The sequence below is a fragment of the Papio anubis genome, chromosome 7 (assembly GCF_008728515.1).
Source record: "Papio anubis isolate 15944 chromosome 7, Panubis1.0, whole genome shotgun sequence".
NCBI lineage: Eukaryota > Metazoa > Chordata > Mammalia > Primates > Cercopithecidae > Papio > Papio anubis.
The window spans coordinates 59,069,584-59,093,999 of record NC_044982.1 but is presented as its reverse complement, the minus strand read 5'-3'; the positions used below and the strand labels follow the sequence as shown (position 1 = coordinate 59,093,999).

General features: G+C 35.6%; 1 protein-coding gene across 3 annotated transcripts in view; it reads right to left on the bottom strand.

Annotated features, from left to right (window-relative positions):
* MDGA2 (MAM domain containing glycosylphosphatidylinositol anchor 2) overlaps positions 1–24,416 on the bottom strand; it is an 840,045-nt gene that overhangs the window by 431,851 nt on the left and 383,778 nt on the right. For 2 of the 3 annotated variants that reach the window (XM_009211479.4, XM_009211478.4), the window contains exon 2: positions 15,522–15,661. In XM_009211479.4, the coding sequence (XP_009209743.3) occupies positions 15,522–15,661 (140 nt within the window). Of the gene's footprint in view, positions 1–15,521; positions 15,664–24,416 lie in introns of those variants that run through there. The other variant, XM_003901752.5, reaches the window with a different exon arrangement.

The window sequence follows — 24,416 nt, the reverse complement described above, 5'->3', positions numbered from 1 at the left end:
GACCATCTCAGGCATATCATTATACACACGCACACACACACACACACACACACACACACACACTTTACTATCATAGAAAACGAGAATGCAACATGAAGTCCCTGTTCTCTAGGAATTTATAGTTCACTGAAAGACAGAAAATTTGAAAATAATTTGATTATTCTTTTATAATTCTACCATAATCATTATTATCCAGAGTTTTAAGTCTTTCCAAGTATGACTTTATTTGATCATTAAAGAACTCTATTATATAAGTACTATAACTATTCTCATGTTACACAAGAGGAAGACAAGTAAAAGAGAGGTTAAATAAATTAACCAAATTCATAGAGCTAGAAAGTGGAGACAGTAGAATTTAAAACCATGCTGTTTAACTCCAAAGCCTATAATCTCACTCACTCCCCAAAACAGCGTCCTGTGATATATGATAGTAGGGAAGTGGCCAGGTATTCTCTGCACATGGAAGAAGCACTTAGCCAAGCTTCTTAAACCAACCAAAGCTTTTGGGAAGAGGTGACAAATAAGGTGTTTACTTAGTTAGCCAAGATGAAGGGGTGGGAACAAGTAGAAGGGACCACAAATACAGTCAGTAGGAAAAGCACTGTCACTTCCTTCAATAGTAATGATGCACACTAGTCATATTGATCACGTTCTATTTATTAATATTTTATCAACAAATAGTTGAAAAATATGAATTATATATTTATAGTGTACAATGTGATGTTTTGATATATGTATACATTGTAAAGTGGTTAAATCAAGTTAATTAATATATCCATTGCTTCACATAGTTTTCATATAAGATCTACCTCTTTAGCAATTTTCAAGTATACAACATATTATTATTAAGTATAGTCACAGTGCTGTACAATAGACCCTGTAAAGGTAGCTCCAGAATTTGTTCAGTAAGAGTATGGATTATCTAATTTCAATGAATAAGTAAGATATGTTACAGGTTGATTATGGGCCCCTAAAACATACACTGAAGTTCTAATTCCTAGTACCTCAGAATGTGATGTTATTTGGAAGTAGCGTGTTGCAGCTATAACTAGTTGAGATAAGGATACTGGAATAGGGTGTGAGCCCTTAATCCAATCCACCGGTGTCATTACAAGAAGAGGAAAACCCCACGTGCAGACAGGTATGTGATAACAGAGGCAGATATTGGAGTGATGCAGCTGAAAACCATGGGACACCTAGGATTGCCAGTTACCCCCAGAAGCTAGGAAGAGGCAAGGAAGGATTCCACCCAGAATCTCGGAGGGACAAAGGCCCTCCTGGCATCCTAATTTCAGAATTCTAGCCTCCAAACAGTGAGGATATACATTCCTGTTTTAAGAACTTTCTTTGTGATACTTTCTTATGGCAGCCCAAGGGAAGCAATACAAGGCACTATCATGGAATTCAGGCACTTGCCCGATTTTGAAATTGGAGAACCATTTAGACTCATACTGGATGTTAGCTGATGTAAAATTTACATACATCACGAAATGTGTTTACATTCATTCTGTACAGTAACAGATATCATGCTTTTGTGCTATTTCAGAAAATTCTTTTCAAAATGACCTGTAAGTTTGACTGACTACCGTACATCTTCCTGAAGACACCACAAAGAGTTATTCAAAATGGAGAGTTGTTCTGATTACGTATCATATCAACACACAACAAATCACATAAATTTGATATCATATTGCCGACCCAGACGCACAAAAGTTAATTTTTAAAAATACAGAATCTCTATGAAATCCACCAGAGAAGGCACTAATTAACTAAGGGTTGTGTTCTGCTCAAGCTTATCCAACATCATTTAATGATTTCTGCCAAAGGCGAGTAAGTAAACAAGAAGGGGCCAGGTTGTAGAGGATAATGTTTTCTCATGTACCACAAGAAGCAGAAAAAGGGAAGAAATCAATGTTTGCTGATGGAAAAGGATAAAACTGCCAGGAAAATAAATGTTATTTTTAGTTTTTTGTTAAGATCTTGGCATTAAAAGGAAGTTAAAATAAAAGATTAACAATTCCTTAAAAAAGAATTGATAGAATCATTCTTAATAACTGTTTTCTTATTTTTCAGTTCTGGAAATACATTTTATAAGCACTTTCCTTGTGTAGTATAAGTTAACTTTTTCAGATCACAGAAAGATTGTTATTCCTTATTGATTTTGTTTGAAGTATCTTGCAGCTTTTCAGAAAATGGCTGGGATGAACCTAATTTAGAATAAATGTATCATGTTTACAACCAGCAGTTGTATAGATTATTAATTACCACTGATGGCATATTCCTTTGCATAGAAGCAGATAGGCAGTATTTTCTATATTTGTAAGTTAAATTATTAAACTTAAGTCTGAAACCTCCTTTAAAGTCATTTTAATGAGTGTTTCATTAGATTACAGATATGAAAACGCAAGTGAATTAATTGTCTTAATTGGCATCTTTAATGTGATAACCAAAAGTGAAAAGGATAAATTGTGTCCAATAGGACCACAAATAGATTGCTACAATATTTATTTCATGCTACCTTTTTAAAATAGTAGGGGTGGATGTAACAAATAACTCATACTTTCTGGACTTTCATATATACACACACACACTCACACTCTCTCTCTCTCATACTTAAGGTGTATACATAATATAGACTCATAAACTGGATCAATTAATTTGATTATCATTTCATGATTTAAAAACTCTCTTCAGGCTATGGTAAAGTTGGTTAATCTGAGGAAAAAACATATTGTGAAATATTTGCCATTTAGTGATCTTCCCACTTAAATAATACATTTCTGAATGATGTCAATAAGAGTCTTCTAATAATAAAAACACAAAATTCAATTCATTGATGTTCATGTAACTGTTCAGAATTTCCACATTAAAGAAACTGCAACTGTTTTCCTTAAAATGATGTATTTATAACTATAAACAACACAATCAATAGATTCTCAGTTCTATGTTGACAGACAGTATTTTTTTCTTCTTGAAATGCCCGAAAATCTTCACATACTTATTTCATATTAAGTCTTGTAGTAAAACAATGGTCCTTATCTTATCCTTCTACCTGTATAATATTTTTCATTAAAATATATAGATTTCACAAGGAGACATCTAATTTCAAATTTTCAACTAAGTTGTATACCTAATTATTTTGATTCTGAGGTTTGAGATCCATTTTCTGAGCTCCCACATGATCCAAATTTGACCATCAGACAATGTGAGTGGCAAAATTGTTAGGATCAAACAAATGCTTACTCTGTGTTTATATCATAAATCTCTATCACACAAAATTCCTTGGGCATGAACTTGCAAACTTAAAATGCTTAGATTTAGTTCAAGTAAAAGACATTTTTTTAAGAGATGAGAAGAACAAACAATGAAAATATAGCCTATACTGCTATGCTCTGAATATCTGTGTCCCTCCCCAGAATTCATTCATATTTTGGAATCCTAATCCCCAGTAGGATGGTATTAGTAGATGGGGCCTTTAGGAGGTGATTAGGTCATGAGGGTAGAGGCCTCATGAATGGGATTAGTCCCCTTATAAAGGAGACTCCAAAGAGCTTGTGCACCCTTTCTGCCATATGAGATTAGAATACAAAGGAGAACAAGTATGAGCAAGTCCTCATCATACATGGGATCTGCAGGTACCTTAATCTTGGATTGCTGAGCCCCTAAGACTGTGAAAAATAAATTTATATTGTTTATAAGCTACCCAGTTTATGTTATTTTGTGGTTTTTTTTGTTTTGTTTTGTTTTGTTTTGTTTTTTTGAGACGGAGTCTGGCTCTGTCGCCCAGGCTGGAGTGCAGTGGCCGGATCTCAGCTCACTGCAACCTCCGCCTCCCGGGTTTACGCCATTCTCCTGCCTCAGCCTCCGGAGTATTTGGGACTACAGGCGCCTGCCACGTCGCCCGGCTAGTTTTTTGTATTTTTTTAGTAGAGATGGGGTTTCACTGTGTTAGCCAGGATGGTCTCGATCTCCTGACCTCGTGATCCGCCCATCTCGGCCTCCCAAAGTGCTGGGATTACAGGCTTGAGCCACCGCGCCCGGCCATGTTATTTTGTTATAGCAGGCCAGACAGATGTAGAAATATGTTCATGCTAATTCTGTTACATAAAGGTCTTAAGAAATAAAAACAAAATTTCACTAAGCATTATACCCTGGCTAATGACTTATGGCTTTTCTTTACAAGCCTTTAAGAAAAATAAAAGTACAATAATTCCGAACCACAGTTAAGCAACACAGGTCAGCAGCAAGGAAGAAGATACTAGAGTCACATGTATGGATACACTCCTCATTGAGCTTGGGTCCAGAAGATTTGTAGTGTCTTATTCTTTTGGCTCGGAAAAGGAAATGTGGGATAAAATTCTATAAAAACATAGTTTATTTTGGGAAATAATCCCAGGGAAACCAAGTAGGGGATTTAGAACAGTGATACAAAGAATGAAGAAAAACAAATGTAAGAAAGTGTGATTCCTTTGGTCATTGCCGAGAGTAACAGGCTCTATTCTACTGTGAATCTCTGACAAGGCATGTAGAATGTGCCCCAGAACTCCCTGACCAAGGGACAACAAAGGGAGCATGTATCAACTAAAACCTACTTTTAATTAACCAAACAGATGCTTTTCAAATGGTAATTAGCACTTTGCTGCAGAAAGTTTAGTCTTGCTCCAAAATCTAAAGCTCTGTGCTGTGATGCTCTTCTTAGACTTACTGAAGAATCTACACAGCATCTTTATCCAACATCAAAGCAGCTCGGTTGTATTGCCTGAGCAGTAAGGCGATTTTCACTCAAAGCTGGACTTGCTCCAGAACACTTTCTTGCTCTGAGCCCTACTTGAAACTGACAGCCTTCAAAATTAACTGATACAATGACTTGGAGATATATTTTAAATGTAGTATATGCAGCCCATAGAATCCAACGGTCTGTCTTATTGTGCACCCCATTCTTAGTGATAGGATTTGTGAAGAGCAACAACTTTTACCACCTTCTCTTATGCACACAGCTTACTATGGCACCCAGACTACTCACTGCTTCCTGTTCACAAAGGTAAAAAATGCCATGGTGTAATCAATACAATGGACCGGTACAGATGCTTCTCAACTTGTAATGGGGTTGTCTCCTGATAGCCTCATTGCAACTTGAAAATATTGTGAGTTGAAAATGCACTTAATACATCTAACCTACCAAATGTCATAGTGTAGCCTAGCCTATCTTAAACATGTTTAGAACACTTACATTAGCCCACAGTTAGGCAAAATCATCTGGCTACACAATATACTGTAGATTATCAGTATTACATGGTTGTCTGAGAGCTGAAGCTCGCTGCCACTGCCTCTCATCACAAGAGAGTATCGTACTGCATATCACTAGCCTGGGAAAAAGTCAAAATTCAAAATTCAAAGTAAGATTTCTGCTGAATGCTTATGACTTTTGCACCATTGTAAAGTTGAACAATCATGTTAGGAGACCATCTGTGTAATCGTCTATAGGTTACCAAGACAATCAAGTTCCTTGTGCACTGTAATGTTACAGAGAGTGAGTGTTAGCCCTGATCTAAGGCAGAGATGTACATGTGGATTGCTGTCTATCCCACATAAGAACAAACTTCTAAATTCTCTTTCATGATAAGAATTAAAAAGCATGCATTTGTTAGATTACTAGCTGCATACCAGCTAGTGCCAGGGGTGTGGTGTTGTTCCAGTGAAGACACCACATCTGATCCAGCAGCTGCTTTGGTTTGGTTGTTAACCATAAGCTATCATATATCATAATACGCCTGACTTTTTAGTTACTTTACATGTGAAGTGAACAGGTGCATGATGGAGACTATGACTCCTTCACTGTTAAATCTTTGATGGTAGCATATAATCTCTGAAGTTTCTCCTGGGAAGGAGTGTTACTGATGATTTCATACATTGGTTTGGGAAGAACAGTTTTATAGGATTCCACTAGGTCTTTTCTACTAAAATGATTCTGACTTATTCCAAGGGTCATAGAACCAGTGTGAGGATCCTGCTTGTTGCCAAGCATGTGGGTCCCAATTATGTACTTTGGAGTCTGGGGAAATAATCATAGATCAATCCATTTACCTAGGCTAGGACTCCATTTATCTCTTGTCTTCCTCAAACCCCCATTCTAACTCTATTAGCATTACAAGACTACTGATGTCAGTGCTAGCTCAGGCTCTGTACCTTTCAGAGCCCTCAAAAGGCTTTGCTAGTTCACTTTTTCCAGTGTAAATTGCTATGTAAAATGGCCATAAGTCCTTTTAAGGAAGGATTGAGACAGCATTTTTTTGTGTAACTTTCAGTGATATTGCTAGGTCTTTCTTTAAGAAAACCTGGTTTCCCTTTCAACCAGTAAGAGTTGGCTCCATGAACTAGTTTAAATTTGGAAACTGGATGAATGACTGTGATCTTCTATTATAGCAGAAAATGTCTACTTCCTCAAGGTGTCATTTTTGTCTTTTTAGATACATCAAGTACTACTCTAGTCAGCTATCCTTGTGTCATAAACCCTTGTTGATAAAAGAATTCCGGTTGCTATTCTGACCTTGTTGCTCTTCACACTATCGATATCAATATTGAGTCTGCTGGTAAAGTGTTACTACTAAACTTCTGCCATTTCTGAAAATGGCAGAATCAGACCATTGAGTTTAGAGATCCTTGTACTATGGTAGCATCTCCTACTACACCCTGGGCTACAGAGGACAGTCACCCTGAGCTTTTCATAGATGCCAGTGTCCATCTGACTACTGCATTTCTCACAGTGAATGCCTTGGGAATTCTCTAAAAACAAGCCTCATATAATAAATATGTGCTAACATTCCCACCTCCCTGAGTCTTCTAAGTTTTAATATTCTGTGAAGGTAGCTCTGTATCTCTAGCTCACTTACCATGAGTCCTCATGATGTTTAAATTTCAAAGAACTAACAGCATATTAGGACTAGCTCCAGGTATTCTTACTCATAATTAACCCAAGTCATGGAAGAGTACTTTATCCTTAAATTCTTCCTAGCCCCCCATCATCACACTCTAGACCCACATTACCGCTACCTCAAAGTCCAGTGGCCAAATCCAGGCATAGAGAGAGACAAATTTCAATGGGACAGGAAAGAATATCCACCTACTTTATTGAGTTAAATGTAAGTATATAGTAATAACAGTAAGAGCTTATAAAGTTTGTAAATAAATTATTATGTGGTATCAATGACTCAATCACAAATACGATTATCATTTACTAAGCATTTATGTTGTGCTAGGCACTCTGTCAAATGATCTACACGTATTGTCTCATTAATTACACTGACAATTTTTTTTTTTTTTTTTGAGATAGTATCTGGAATGAATGAGATGTTTTAGATTGTTCATAAAATTAAACAAAAGATGAATTCAGAGAGAATAGTAGATAGGTAAATCTTCTGATGAACAAAAATAACTTTTCCTGAGAATTTTAATAAAATTTCTAAAAATATTTGGTTGATGCTGATACACTGAGAATAAAAAGTATTAGCAATTTAGGAGTATGTTAAAGTGTTGACCCCAAAAAGCCTTTCTTATTCTATATAAAAATAAATGGAAACAAAACTATTTGAAGACTATAAGGAAGACTCTAAGTGTTTCATCCTAAACAAGTTATGCTAAATACATTTACTCATGTAACCATGTACTTAATAAAGATGTACATCACCTGGAGATGGGACTAGGTATATGAGGCAGGGACAGGGATTGTGAAAGCAGCCATTGATATGGCAATCTTTTTTTTTTTTTTTTTTTTTTTTGAGACAGGCTTTTGCTCTTTCGCCTAGGCAAGATCAGGGCTCAATGAAGCTTACACTTCCCCAGGCTCAAGCAATCCTCCCACCTCAGCATCCCAAGTAGCTGGAACTACAGGCAAATGTCACCACATCTGGCTAATTTTTTTTTTTATTTCTTTGTAAAGACGAGGTTTTAGGCCGGGCGCGGTGGCTCAAGCCTGTAATCCCAGCACTTTGGGAGGCCGAGGCGGGTGGATCACAAGGTCAGGAGATCGAGACTATCCTGGCTAACATGGTGAAACCCTGTCTCTACTAAAAATACAAAAAACTAGCCGGGCGCGGTAGCGGGCGCCTGTAGTCCCAGCTACTTGGGAGGCTGAGGCGGGAGAATGGCGTGAACCCGGGGGGCGGAGCTTGCAGTGAGCCGAGATCGCGCCACTGCACTCCAGCCTGGGAGACACAGTGAGACTCCGTCTCAAAAAAAAAATAAAATAAAATAAAGACGAGGTTTTGCCATGTTGCCCAGGCTGGTCTCGAACTCCTGAGCTCAAGCAATCTGCCTATCTCGGCCTCCCAAGGTCCTGGGATTACATGAGTGAGCCACCACACCCAGCTGATGTGAAATTTTTTTTAAAATAAATATTTGGATGCTTATTCTAAACATTTTCCACATCTTATCCAAAGATTATTTGAAAAAATATTAGTTATTTTAGTTGGAAACTCTCTAACATGATGTAGCAGACAGTTCAGTCTAGATATGTTTATCACAGATGGAAAAAAGCAAATTATATTAATTTTATAAAACACAAAAAAGAATTAATATAATAATTGATTATAGCAGAACCTAAACCTGCCCACATTAATTGGAGATAAATCCAAATATCTAGTATGTTTCTTATTCAAGTGCATGCATTCTCATTTTGTAAAAAAAATTAATAGACTAAATTAGAAAAAAAGTAGAGGAATATGAATCAAGATATATAAAATATCTGCAAAGAACAATACACATAGCACTAATGGTTTCGAACTGAAGAACTGGCTACTAACATTTGTAAGATTTTTATCATGATAAGATTACCATTTGAGAATCTGCAGAGAAGATTAACAAGGACAAAAGCATCAATAACTCTGCAACAGCCTTGGTAGTTAAAAATGCATTTATACAACAATCAAATGACTGAATACAATTCTATTCTAAAATTGAAAAATGGCCCAGCCTAGTTTTTTTATGCAAAAAGCAAATGCTCACTAAGGTTAAGGTGTAATAAACTAGTAGACAATTTTAATGCTTCCTAGTGTTTTGGATTTACATAATTATTTTTAAAGAGTGGCTTTCAAAAATATTTTAGTGATGAAAAATATTATTCAAATGAAATCGTACCCAGCAAGTCAGCATATAAAATGAAGAAAAGCAGAGCTGCTTTGATTGATGCACATTTTTTTCTTTGTTTTGTTTTGAAAGGAGAAGGTCAGTATCTTCCAACCTTGCAAACAGGCATACCTATGTTTATTATTAAAAGAAATTCAAAGACCCACACATTATACTGGTTACAATTAAACTGTATTGCTATCTGAGAAGTCTGAAATTTAAAAGTTCAAATGTTCAGTATTTCTACTGAGAACTTCCTTTTAAAAGCCGGTCATGCTTTCTACATACGACCTCATTGCAAGAATAATGCAATGTAACTAAAATCTCAACATTTATTTGGGTGGAGAACATGAAAATCATATTTTCTAATTCATAGGGTAGATAAAAAAATGTTTGAGGTCAACGGAGGAAATATTTTAAAACAACTATAAAGGAATGACCTGCTTGTTTATATATCAAAATATATTATAGGCCAGGCGCAGTAGCTCACAACTGTAATCCTAGCACTTTGGGAGGCTGAGGCGTGGATCACCTGAGATCAGGAGTTTTGAGACCAACCTGGCCAACATGGGGAAACCCCGTCTCTATTAAAAATACAAAAATTAGCCAGGGGTAGTGGTGTGTGCCTGTAATCCCAACTACTCAGTACACTGAGACAGGAGAACCGCTTGAACCCGAGAGGCAGAGGTTGCAGTTAGCCGAAATTGTGCCACTGCACTCCAGCCTGAGTGACAGAGTGAGCCGCTGTCTAAACATATATACACACACACACACATATATAGGTATATATGTATATATTTTATTAATTATATTAATTTTATTATATAAATTATATCTATTTTATCACATAGTATATATAAAATAATATATATTATATAATATATTAAATATTATGTTATATTTTATGTATTATATAATATACATTGAATATTATATGTTATATTTTATATATTATTTACTATATTATATATTAAATAATATATTTTATATATAATACTATATATTATATATTAATATTTATATATTATTTATATTTTTTACATATATAGTAAAGCTGTAGAAGGTAAAATGGAATGGAATTGGTACAGAAAAGAATAACAGAAAGGTGCAGACTAATGTAATTTTGTTAATGCTAAAAAGAGCATTTTGAAGCTGTCCAGTGGAATATTGACCATCCTATTTATATAAGGGCAAGAGGGAAAAAGAGAGAAGAAGGCGACAGAAAGCACACTAAACTAACACTTCATACTAAGGACAAAATGATTTCCTGATGATTAAATTGTCAAATACATAAATGACTATAAGCTGTCAGAAAAACAAATCTTAAATGGATATAAGGAGATCTTGCTAAAGTAGCTACAAAACTCATAAGCCAAAAATGATTCCTCTTTTCAAAACAAAAACCTGAGAACAAAAGTATCATAAACAATCTTAAAACACAAGTAACACCCTGGGAGGTGCAATTGGCAACATGTTTATCAGCAATTGAATTTATTTATGTAGTATATTTGTCTTCACAAGTCTACAAGAAGGAGCAAACTAGCAAGAAAAGAGAGGACCAGAAAATAGAGATATACAAATGACTGATAAACATGCGGGAAAATGTTCAAATTGGCTAGTGATTTAAAATGCAAATTTAAATTGCAATTGAGTGTAATTTACTTTCTTCCATCAAATTGACAAAAATAAAAAAATAAAAAAACACTCCCATTGAGAAAGCAAGTAAAGGTCCCTTTCAACTTTGGCTAAATAATTCCATTTTGAGGAGGGAATCTAAGATACAGCAATGCTACCATACATTTCACAAAGATGTACATACAGGCAACACAAACATATACCCTACAAGTATTCATTGGATTGTTTATAACAGTGACCATCTGTAAGTAATTCCATGATGAACAACACAGCAGCAATTATACACATTTGAGAGTACTCACAGCAAAATTCAGTGCACCCATACAAAGAACTATTCAGCCTGAGCGAAGACAATGATCCAAGCCACTGGTTCAAACTTTAGCGTACATCAGATTCACTTGGAGGGCTTGCTAAAACATGAATTGCTGGCCCCAATGCAGGGATTTCTAATGTGAAGTGATCTGGAATTTTCATTTTTAATCAATTATCTCCAGAAACCACACATTAAGAACTACCAGGCTAGACCCATACTTGGTGTTTTGGACACATGGCCAAGTGAAAAATTCTAGTCATAGAATAATACTTTTCATTATCTCATTTATTAAAAATTGAAAATGGAACATGAACATAAATAATTATATAAAGGAAATGCATCGAACAAGAACTGAAAGGTGATATGCCGAACTATTACTTCTGGGAAGCAGGGCAGGTCGGAAGGAGAAGAGAAACATTTATGTTAAATATCCTACTGTTTAAGTCATTTACAAGACTATATTTATAATGTATTTAAATTATTGATGTGATAATTTTGAGAAAGGAGAAAGAGGAAGGGAAAGGAGGGGAGGGGAGGGCAGGGCAGGGCAGGCAAGGGAAGGGAAGGGAAGGGAAGGGAAGGGACGCAGAGAGGGGAAGAAAGAGGGTAGCTGAATTCTGAAGCTGTAGACATCTAGAGTTTGTACTAGATTATTAGATTTACTGGCAAACTCTTTCTTTCTTTCTTACTTCTTCATGTATCTTTGTAATAAACACTCATTAAACGAGGTAGTCTGAACATAGTTCTATTCCTTGCAAGCTAAAAAGGCTAATTAACAGAGATGTATAGGCTGTGCAGAGCAATAACACGCAAAAAAATACTGAAATTGATTTAAATGCATCTAATTTAAAGCAGGATATAGGAATACTAAAACCAGTTTTAAAACCTACTTATTTTCATACCTACATATCCAAATATAGACCTTAGAGTTGATGCTCCTAAATTACTGAAAAATAATAAAGCCAACATGTTTCTATTACATGCTGACACAATGCTTATGTACCAAGAAAGTATAGTTGTATTTGTATGTATGTGTGTGTGTATATATATATATGTATATGTGTATATATACACACACAGAATATATGTGTGTATATATATCCATAATATAAATTTAACTCTCAAAAGGATTCTATGATACAAGATAGTTATTATCATCCCGGAAATATAAAAAAGAAAACTGAGGCAAAGAAAGCTGGGAGATTACGGAACTTTTCCAAGGTCACACTATTAGTCCTGGTGGAGCCAGAGTTACATCCAGACAGTCTGGTTCCAGCATCATGCTCTCAACTATTGCATCGTACTGACCTCTCCCCTTCACTTGTTTTATTTTCTTTGGATACATCAATACCTTCAGGCCACTACCTATCACTAAACAATACACCATAAAAAATTAAAGAGGCTAGAAAAAATGCTCTCTATAATACTTTTGGAAATAAACAATCTTTATGACTCTTACTGCTAGAAGAATAGGTAGCAGATTAAGAAATCTGCTGATGAGTGAATGAGGAACCTCTCTCTTCCACTGCATTTCCAACTATCATACTCAGATTAGACAAGCAAGAAAGTCATTCCAGCTTTCTGATATCAGCCAACAAAAATCATCCTCAAGACCAGCTGCCAATAGCATGCCCTTTAGACTTTGGCCAGAATGCCAAGCCCCAGCTGTTCTGTCAGCCTTCCTTATACAGTTTGTTGACAATGAAGAGGCCCAGTTAATTTTTCAACTGGCAATATAAGCTGAAACTGATTCACCTGCAAACACCTTAATTAATTCTAGGAATAAAAAGATACTGATACCAAAACAATACATTTTTCTTAGGATCAAAACACATTGAAATGTTTCCCAAAAATGGAACTGCTTAGGGGAAAAAAAAAAAAAAAAATGAATGATCTACTTCTTCGTTTCAGAACTTAATCTGGTTTGTCTTGAGGTCAAAGATTGTACTCCTGATTGTGAATGATAAAAAGGGAAAATGTATGGAGAAAATGGGAAATTTCCAATATTAAAGGGACAGGAGGATGGAGAGAGAAGCAGCAGAGCAATAATTTTGGGGTGTAAGAAATATGAGATAGCTTTTGATTGTTTAAATATAATTTGAGTTCATGTGTAAAATTTAGGTATAATTTCAGTGAAGGACTAATTGAGCCTTGTGACCTTCTCTAAGCAGAATTGCCTCTATAAAGCTCTTACAGCTTCTTTATTTTTTTATTATTTTTTTATTTTTTGAGACTTGAGTCCTCTTGTCACTCCCAGGCTGGAGTGCTGTGGGCCTGATCTCAGCTTCATCAAGCTCCGGCCTCCTGGTTCCTGCTGCATTCTCCTGCCTCAGCCTCCCGAGTAGCTGGGATCATAGGCTCACTTAACTCCTCAGCCTTCAGCTAGTTTTTTGCATTTTTAGTAGAGACGGGCTCTACCTGTGTTAGCCAGGATGGTCCTTGACTTCCTGATCTGATCCGCCTCTGCCTCAGGCCTCCCAAAGTGCTGGATTATAGGCTTGAGCTTTTCACGCCTGGGCCTCACAGCTCTTTTAAATATGTTTGAACCCTCCTGGGTTTAGATCCCAACTTTTGACTCTGAAATTTCTATTCCATGTCTGGAAAACAAAATATATAATCAAATTATAACAACACTGTATTTTCTTTGAGTTAATATTATCTTAAGTCTATCATTGTTTAAATTTTTGGTAACATTATTTTAGCTGGACATTGTTTTCTGTATAAATTTTAAAATGAAAATGCTTCACATATCCATTTCCTTGTTTCAAATTTTAACAATTATCAGTCATCAGTCTGTCCTTGTATGTTGTCTTTTGGAATCATTTTTTTTCTATCAAGCGTAATTATCCTGGCTCAAATTGTGTTTATCTAAATTTCATTAAGACAATTGTATTCTTTAATCCATTTTCATTTAATAGCAAATGCTATAATTTGAAATTATAGTCATCATGAGTTTTCCTTTTTTAACATTTTTAATAATTATTCTTTCTAGATTACTTTTGTTCTTTTTCATTTTACCAACAGCATGAGTTTTATTAAGCATATTTTACCATTTCGGTTTTAGCCATGGTCTTGTCTATTTAATGCTTCATTCTGTAATGCTTTATATGCGTATTTTTATCATTTCAGAGTCAAAATGGTAAATAAAAAGATCCTTGAGTTAAGGATCTGTCAGTAAGAGTCAAGAATGGCAGAAGTTAAAAACAGGGTTAAAATGGTGAGTTCATAAAATTTCCACATTACTCTTCACTTTTCCCTCTGTAGCTTTGTTAGCTGGATTTTTTTTTTCCTGTAACACAAATACTTAAAATATGTAACTTTATCTACTAAATGAGACTACTTTTCCTACCATAGTGCTTGTGTTGATTACAAACGTGAATTTTGAGCTAGTAAGGTTATTGACAATAAGAATTATCAATTTTTGAGTAAAATATCCTCAATATTCTGCATCTAAATTAGATTGCTGCATCATATATATACATATAAAAAACCTAAACATATTATCTTCTATCTAACTATTTTGTTCTTACAAATATTTTGTTTTCTCTCTCTTTTTTTTTTTTTTGTTTTGATTGTTGTTTGAGACAGTGTTTCTCTCTGTTGCCCAGACAGGAGTGTGGTGGTACTGTCATGACAACCTACAGCCTTGATCTCCTGGGCTTAAGTGATCCTTCCACGTCAGCCTCCAGAGTAGCTGAGACTACGGGTGTGCACCACCAGGCCCAGCTGATTTTTAATTTTTTTTTTTTTTTTTTTTTTTGTAGAGACAAAAAGCTGGTCACCAGCTTCTGACCTCAAGTGATCCTCTTGCCTCAGCCTCACAAGGTGCTGAGGTTGTAAGCATGAGCCACCATGCGTGAGCTTTGCCTTTACATATTGTTGTAATTTTAGTGCCCTTTAAAAGTCTCCGTTTTTATTGCTTCTATAAAATTAGCTTAAGAAAGGTGTAGCTGATGATTCTGAAGGCCTGAGTGCATACAGTATCTGCAACTGTTTGTTTTTCAAGGTTTTCTATGAATAAAATGACTAGGAGTGAGAAAAGTACATGTGACCTCATGCTTCACATTCTTCAGAACAAATACCTCTTGGTTGCAATTATGTCATCATGAAATCATGTTCCACGTTTTAAAATAAACTCATTGCCATATGAATTGTTATCCTACTGAGATATTTTTGTAGTTGTCTGTTTAACAGCTTCCTTAGAAGTGTCTTCTACATTTCCCATAATACCAAAACAAAAATTTCTTTTTTCATCTTATACACAAAAATAGCTCAAGTTTAAATGTTCTGAAATCCACACTCTTGTCCTGCATTGCACATATACTTGCACTTGAGTTACAAACACACACCCCCACACACACAGTTTTAGCTAAATATATTCTAAAATATACACTTTTTGACTTCCAAGAAAAGTCAGAGAGTGTTTTCTCCAGTGTCACAGTTCGGGACTCACCTGTGGACGTGGATGTCCTGTGACTAGACAAGTCAACTCTAGGGTTTCTCCTTCCCGGATAGTGTAGACCCTTTCAGAGTAGCGCTCCTCTTCAATGTTACAGGCCAAGCCTGAGTGCACAATACGAACCGTAGGAGGAGCTGTCGAGTCAGGAAGAAGAGAGACAAGATACATGAAAAGGTAAGTAAGTGATCTGCTCATGAACCATCTTGACTATAAAAGCAATTCTTATTAGACTTCACCATAGTCAGATTAGTCAGATTCATCAGTCTTAACACCTCCCCAAGGCATTAAAGATTTTACTGGAAGAAATCTTCAAATTTATCTAACAGTGACCAACACATTTCCAGGGGAACAAGGTAGTGGAAGAACATTGGTGCCTCAAGAAATCACCATCAATACAAGACCACATGATAAAACTTGATTGTTAAAATGTGAGAAGTTCCCTTCCTTTCTGAGTTCAATCAAACTTTAATATAATAAGGAATATTGCACCAAAAAATATGTAGTGCAAAAGAAAGAAGACAATTGGAAGAGAAAAGGGAATTTAAATTGAAGACATTGACATTTGTCTATTAATTATTTAAGCCATGTAGCGCACAAGATAAGAAGCTCACGAATAAGATGATTTGGTTTTCAGGAAGTGAAAACCAACTTAATTTACCATACTTATAGACATCTGTATTGATGTAAACAAAGTATGATTCTTGATTAAGCCATGGAAGAAGACAATATACCATTGTTGCCTGAGTCTAAAATTCTGATTCAAAAGAAACTTCATTAGCATAAAGCTGCCCAAATTTCTAAATATAATTTTCTCCTACTTCAGTGCCAAGGGGCCAATAAACTTTAACTAACACTCCTTGACTTACATATCACTGGGAACAACTACATGGAAACCTTCTGTGGGTCATGAGAAGTATTTAGCTAATAAGATATGGTGCTTGCCATCAAGTAAATTATTGACAGCTACTAGCTTCTAATTGGAGATCATCTCCTTTTGTGAACTCAGCATTTTTGTTTGTAATGCATTTTGGAGTGAAAGAGAATGATTATTTCAGTTAAAGGCAAGTGGAAAGGTTATATCTACATATAAATGACAGTGATCTCAAGAATTTCCTGATAGATATTTTGACCTAAACAGTAATATTACTAGCAGAGGTTGTGATTGCTTAAAAATTAATGCCAGTACCAGCATATTAGGAATGTTTTGCCTAACATTAAAGATGATGAATCTTATAGAATTTTAAAATAAATTTGGTGATTCTACGGAAGAAAAAAAGATTATAAGGCCAACTCATGAAAAAATTCATTCTGGGAAAATCTGTGTTCTGAAAGTAAAATAGAATAGTTTTCAATATCTACTATTTTGTTTTATATAATGTAAATGCACAGTCTATCCACAGAGCTTGATAATTGACATCAGGTCATATTTCATTATCTTTCTCAATTTCAGGCAGAAACTTATGATTAATAAAACAACTGGCTATGTCCAGCTCTTTCTAGGTACCAAAGCATAATCCTGCTACTCAACCTTGAAACTCAGAACCCTGTTTCCAATATGCATAATCAAAATGACAAGTAAAAGTTTCCAATAATAGGATAAGAACAAAAGAGTACTTCTAGAAAAGTGACCTTGACACTAAATATGCATAATAAACTTCCCTCAGGAACTTGTTAAAAATACAAATTTCAAAGGTGTTCAGAGACCTGATATAGCTGCAGGAAACCCCAGGAATCTGCATTTTTACCAAACACTCAGATAGCTACATGACAGAGCTACATAGACTAGGTTCTGGGTATTATATTTGTTAGCTAAAGAAAAATACTCCAAGGAATAAAATATCGTTTTCCTCTGTCTTTTTAAAGTAACTAAACTTTCTGCTATGCATCATTTCACTGATTTGAAAAATTAAATGATGCTTAAGTCAAATGTCCAGTTTGGTCTATGAAACCAATTTATTAAAAATTTTCCATCATGTCTCTGGACTCTGTCTAGACATTGTAATAATTTGTTTGATTTTATGACATTAGAAATCCTTATCTTTGGTGTTTCTCTTAGTGCTCTGATATGTTTCACACCACATTTTCCACAAATCATTTCAGGCAGTGATCAAGTTTGGACTTCAATTTAGATAAGTAATACTAGTGAGGTACTTATATTTAGACATCTGTCTAATATAGTCATATCCATATTATAGAGGTTAACAAACTGATGAAAATCTATAAATGTTTGCAAAACAAAATAGAATAAATTTTCAATAGAAAATACAGATCCATTATCTTAAAATATATTTTCATGCTAAATTTAGCTTCATATGTGATAGCCCACATGTTTATTAATATACCTAATTATATAGTGACATGACATCTTTTCCAGACTAATTTACACTTGTTATTTTCGTTTTAATTTCAAATCAATGCTTAGTATTGTTATTTTTAAGGTATATCTTTCAAAAACATCATTATGCAAATAAGTAGCTTTATTTAAACCACTTAAATTATACAGTAAGCACACTGTGACATTTACAAGGGTTAATTTTCTGCTATTTTCTTCTATATTGTAACACATTCTTGGAAAAGGTAATTGCCTGCATATTGCAGTCATCATGAACCTACCACCTCTCCTGTAGGAGGGTGGAATATTCCACCAAATTTTAAGTGTGGAAGCTGTCTTCCTCTTAGTATTTATTAAAATATGTGCTCAATATTTTAGCTGCTCAATGATAAGGAGAGTATTTTAGAAGCTTCCCTTAATTATTTTGTTTGCACAAAGCTCACTTGAAAGGACCTTAGATTTCATATAGGTCAGTGCTCTCATTTCCCGATTAGGAAAGAAAAGTCTGAGGACATCAAATGATGTCACAATCCTGTGGCTAGTTGTGGCTAAATGAGACCAGAGCCACTGGCCTATTGTTCTTTTCACTACTTAATGCTCTCTATTTAAACTATGTCTGTCATAGTTAAATTTGTGTTCTAAATAACTCCCAAACTAGACCCAGACCTAGACCAGGCTAGGGGTATAAAAAACGACTGAGAAACTATTAATAAAGCAGTTAGAGCACCATAAACTAGATTAAGAATGTAAGTAGCAGAATTGCTCCAAACTTAACCAAACTTAACAATAGACTGTTGCCCCAGTTCATCATCCTACCTCCAGTACCTGCCAAATCCATGACATCTCACAATGATCAAAGGAGTATTTTGAAATTTCTATTTACATTATGTTGTTTCTCTGCTTAAAAACCTACAATATCTCCCTATGACATTTCATAGAGTGCTAATCGCTGCACATGGGTGCATTTAGGCCCTCTGGCAAGGGTCCTCATGCTTACCATCCAACTAGAAGTCGCATTTCTCTGTAATATCAGGCTATCCTCAGGGAGAATGCAAAGAACCCTGAGATTTTAAGAGTCTTTGCTTATAATGTTCTCCCATCTAAGATTCCCACACCAATAATTGGACCCATGTTCCTGATATCTTCTTGGATTACTTATCAATGATTATCTTCTCTTTTATTCCAGGAGGTATGTGTTTATTGCTTTGTGATTTTCCTTTCTCTTAACATTCAAACACGATAGTAAGCATCTCAGTGCCAGACTGAGCATCATTTTTGGCATCATCCCCATATCATGTAATTCACAGCACAGAGGAGGTATTTATTAACTAATTGAGTTTTAGTTTCTATTTTAGCAACTATCACTATAATGACATCAACTTCTTACTTTAGCAAAATATCAACTATTATGGCAGTGCATTTGCTTACTTTAAATATAGATGCAATTTGCAGTTTTATACCTGAAGCAAGACATCTCTGATCCTCTGCCTTGTTGGTAAAAAACCTCAATTCATCATCCTTAAATTGGACTAAAGGTTATGATCTCCTTTGCCCTGTAGAGTCAGCAATGAATTACAATGTTAAAATATTGCATGAGACTCATATTCATCCAAATTTTCTTGAAGTAAACCAAAGCTCATTATGTAAAATCTTTCCTAACACTAATCATATCAACTGTCTTAATCTGAGGATATTTTGGCTTTGGGTTGAAGAGGTCGCCTAAAAGGGCAAAAGAGAGACATTCTTTTATCTTGTTAGAATATACTTTTGAAAGTTAAACCAAATTCACTCTGGAGAAAGAGTACAAATAAATTATTCTACAATGACAACAACCAGGGGCATTTTAATCTTTTATCTCATATATACACTTTCAAGCACATATTTATTGAGCAACTGCGATGGTAGGCATGAGACTATGTGCTGGGGATATGATGATTAATGCCATGAGCTGCCCCTGCTAAGGGCTTACAGCCTACTGGGTTTGTCTAAATTATTTAAAATTATATGATAGTTGAACAGGATAGATACTCTAACAGAAGAAAATGAAAAGTACTAAACAAAGACAAAGCAGAGGATAGCTAAATCTGCCTAGGGAAGTCTAACAAGTTTCGCAAAGTCAGTGACATTTAACCTAAGTTTGGAGAGATGCTCTTGGGAGCAAAAGAGGAAGGAGATTTCAGAGACAGAAAACAGTGTGTTCAAAGGCAAATCTGAAATATGCCTTTGTAATATGCCAGTGTCTATTGTGTTTCTGAAATAACCATGTAAAAAATGTGTCCCCTGTAGTTTATCATTTACTTCATACCTTGCCACTGTACAGCCTTATCAGCTTGCCATTATGTCTCAGACACAGGAGAGACACTGGAGAGGCCTGGGAATGGCTATCAGAGGAGAGACACATTTTAGAGGTCTTGCTAGATAGGACATGACAATTAACTGAATCTGAGGGTGAGGGAAGAAGTTTATACCCTGGGCCGGGCGCGGTGGCTCAAGCCTGTAATCCCAGCACTTTGGGAGGCCGAGGCGGGTGGATCAGAAGGTCAGGAGATCGAGAGTATCCTGGCTAACATGGTGAAACCCCGTCTCTACTAAAAATACAAAAAACTAGCCGGGCGCGGTAGCGGGCGCCTGTAGTCCCAGCTACTTGGGAGGCTGAGGCGGGAGAATGGCGTGAACCCGGGGGGCGGAGCTTGCAGTGAGCCGAGATCGCGCCACTGCACTCCAGCCTGGGAGACACAGTGAGACTCCGTCTCAAAAAAAAAAAAAAAAAAGAAGTTTATACCCTAACTACGTGAAAGATGACAATTTTTTTATTTTAATAAGCTATTAAATAGGGTATTTAATAAAATAAATTTTATTATTTATTTAATATTTTTATTTTATTTTGATTGCCATGGAACTCACATTACCTACAGTTCGGGGAAGCTTGACATGAGGGGCTCTGAGCCCAATTCATGGGGGGTGGAGGGTTGTTGGCATGAGGGCTTAGATGAGAAACATTTTTGATGAAGAAACTTTTTTCAGTAATGGGGATGGTTCCTGAAAAACGTGCTGCTATCAGACATTTATGGTTTTGGTACTAGGAGCTTTCTCTCCTCTAAGAGCTTCAAGTAACAGCCTGGTTCTTTAGTTAAATCCCTCAAATCCCTCATACAGCTATTCTGTGGGAATTCAAGTTGCCACCAGCATGTTGCTACCTTCTACACTAGATCAATGTAACGTATGTTCTTGGTTAAGGTCACAGACCTGTTTAGTTAAGCAGTGTGGAGGGAAGGATGTTCACTGGTCCTCTCCTAGAAGCTCTAGTGAACAGCTCAGTAAACCATGCTGTGCCAGCATTACTCATGTACTATAAACGTTCTGAAGACAGACAGAGAGAGAGAGAGAGACAGAGACAGAGAAAGAGGGAGAGAGAGAGAGAGGCAGATAGACAGAGACAGAGAGACAGCCTATACCTTACTGTTGTCACATGGCCGAAGAGTCACTATGTATTACTTACACCATTCTCTTAATAAGCATTCAGTTTTGCTTGTAAAGAAAACATAACAATAATCAAACTTTCCTCCCAGCTTTCCATTGGTTTAAGTGATCATATGCTTTCATAAAACACTTCTCAGTTTTATACAACATGTTACATTTAGCTAATCAGCATTGTCAATGGTTGGTTTCTTCTGTTTATTTCAAAATGTTCAATGTAGCACATGTATAGTACTTCTAGGATGTGGTGGCTTCCATTCTTCTTTTCTTTCCTACCTGAGTTTCTGGTTTAAGATAGTACATGAGATCTCCCCCACCTCCCTTTTTCAAATGGTATTCTAAACTGATTTTTATATATTTTTTGTGCATACAGTCCTAGTCCATAATTACTCCTGTTGCTAACAACTCCATTGCCTAACATCTTCCTCATTAGCCTAGTTACATGTTTTATCATCAAAAAATTTGACAGGGCCAGCTGTGGTGGCTCATGCCTGTAATCCCAGGACTTTGGGAGGCTAAGGCAGGCAGATCACCTGCGGTCAGGAGTTTGAGACCAGACTGGCCAACACGGTGAAACCCAGTCTCTACTGGAAATACAAAAATTAGCCAGGCATGGTGGTGGGCGCCTGTAGTCCTAGCTACTTTGGAGGCAGAGGCAGAAGAATCACTTGAACCCAGGAGGCAGAGGTTGCAGTGAGACGAGATCTGAGAGCGTGTGACTGCACTCCAGCCTAGGTGACAGAGAGAGACTCTGTCTCCAAAAAAAAAAAAAAAAAAAAATACTGGAAAAAAAAATACAAAGATTTGAAGAAGACGGTGAATAATTCAGTTTTGGATGCTGTGGTGAGTTCACCAATAGTTGACAAGTTGCTGCTGGACATTAAGTTTGATAGCTTTCAATGGTAGTTGATGGCTACATAGAATACAGGAGAGTTCTACAGGAGAGCATGTAGAGTGAGAATAAGTCATGATAGAACCATGACAAATATGTATTCTTAACTAGAGAAGCTAAAGAAAGGACTTGGTGTGATTATAAAGTCAGAGAGGTAGAAGGAGAACAAAGAAAATGAGGTGCTTTTTAAGTTACATGGGTAGACAGCCGAGCACAGTGGACTGTCCAAAAATATTACTTACCATGGAGTTGTCAGTTAAGAGCAGCACAGACAAAAGGTCATTGCCTTTGGGAATTAAGGCAGCATTAGTGAATTTTGACTGAGCTATGGCTGCAGAGAATTGGAGTCAAAGGATGAATGATGTATGGTTTGACTGAGGAAAAAGATCTTAGTAGTTCAAATCAAGCTTGAAGCAAATAGTTAAACTGCTATTTAGGCTTACTCATATGTAAAAAGGAGTGATAAGTGAAAAACTGAGTATTTCAACACTATTGTACCAGCATTTTAGGATTGCAAAGAATCATTACTTTCATCATAAGAAACAACAACTCATCATGTTTATACTTCTAGCACAATTGTAACTTTTTGCCACTACAATATTATTTTCTAGTATCCTTCCACATTCTTCAAAAATAAATTGCTCTAAAAGCCCACTTTCTTTCTTTTCTTTTTTCCCTCTCTTTCTGGTAGTTTATTTTTTTACAAATTCAACTCTGACAACTTCAGGACCACATATGAAGGAATCTCTCAAAGCTGTTTAATCTCTTCTGTAAAACAATCAAGGCTAATCCTCACAGCATTTAAATATGCTACAGCATATAAATAAGCTTAATGTGTTCCATTAAAAAAAAAAAAAAAAAAAAAAACAGAGACAAAACAGTAACATTTATCCTCCTATCATGCTATCAACAGGACCCCTCTTGTCTTTCCTTTACTGTCTAGTGATTAGAAATAATGATACATGTTCACAGCCATCCTCGGCATGTGCTTTGCCCTCCTCAGTCCACTGCAGTCTGGCTCTGCCCTATCATTTGTATTTCTAAAAGAACAGGGCAGGAAAATAGAAGACCACTTTGGTAAATCGCTATTTCTTTTTTTGGTCATTATTGTGATCATTTGCCTCTCCTTCAGCCTTAGCTTACTTGCTTTTACTTTGATACAAAGATCTTTGAAATTACATACTTGCCACAATAAAGACTTTTGTTTTATCCCACTGCCATACTTCCTGCACCCATGAACATAAACACATATCCAAACATGCACATAAGCTAATGTTCAACTTGTATATTTATTCAATAAATTCTTCAAAAAATAATTAAAATCTTTCTGTAACTGTCATTTATGTAATCCCAAATAGAAATATATTCTGACACATAAACAACATATAGATTATTTTAAGTCAGCCTGCAGATCATTTTATTTGTTTGATTCCATTGGTTATTTTAAACTAACTACAATGTCCACATCAGTGTGAACTTATTTCTCCACTCCCTCTACCAACCTCCCACTGCCATGTTTGGTTAACATTGTATTCCTGTCCACTAGAGGTAAATATTTTTTTGTCCTTAATATGATGAGTTGTAAAGTGAAAGTAATAAGATCCTATTGATATACTGGATTTAATAAAGAGAAGATCATATGTTTCTCATATGACTTTAGTTGAAAGGCCTTGATTATGAAAGGGTTTTAATATTTTGTATTATTTCCTTAGTACATGTTGGGTAGCATTGTTATAAAGTAACTGAACCACTCTAAGAGACTGTACGAAGCCCAGAGTAAGGCAATTAAATTAAATCCAGAAGCCTCTGGCTTTAGATGGCAATTATTAATGTTTGCTAAATAATAAAAGTTGACATGATCTTTTAGGTTGATGTTAACCAAGAATTTAAAGAAAAAACTTTAAACTTTTAATTTAAGTTAAATTTTAATTTAATTTGTAAATTTAAAGTCAAATTACTTGTTTATGTGCAGTATATGGTACACTATTTTGAAAGAGAGATGAAAGTTTGTCATCAAAAGAGAGCAATGACATTCAGTAAGTTTAATTTTAAACTTACAGTAAATATACACTAAATTTTAATGATAAACAAAAAAGCAATTATGTAATTCAAATTCTAATGGTAAAACAATGATAAAAAGCAATCATATTTTCTGTGTAAAAACTATCTTGTTTGACAAGTATTAACT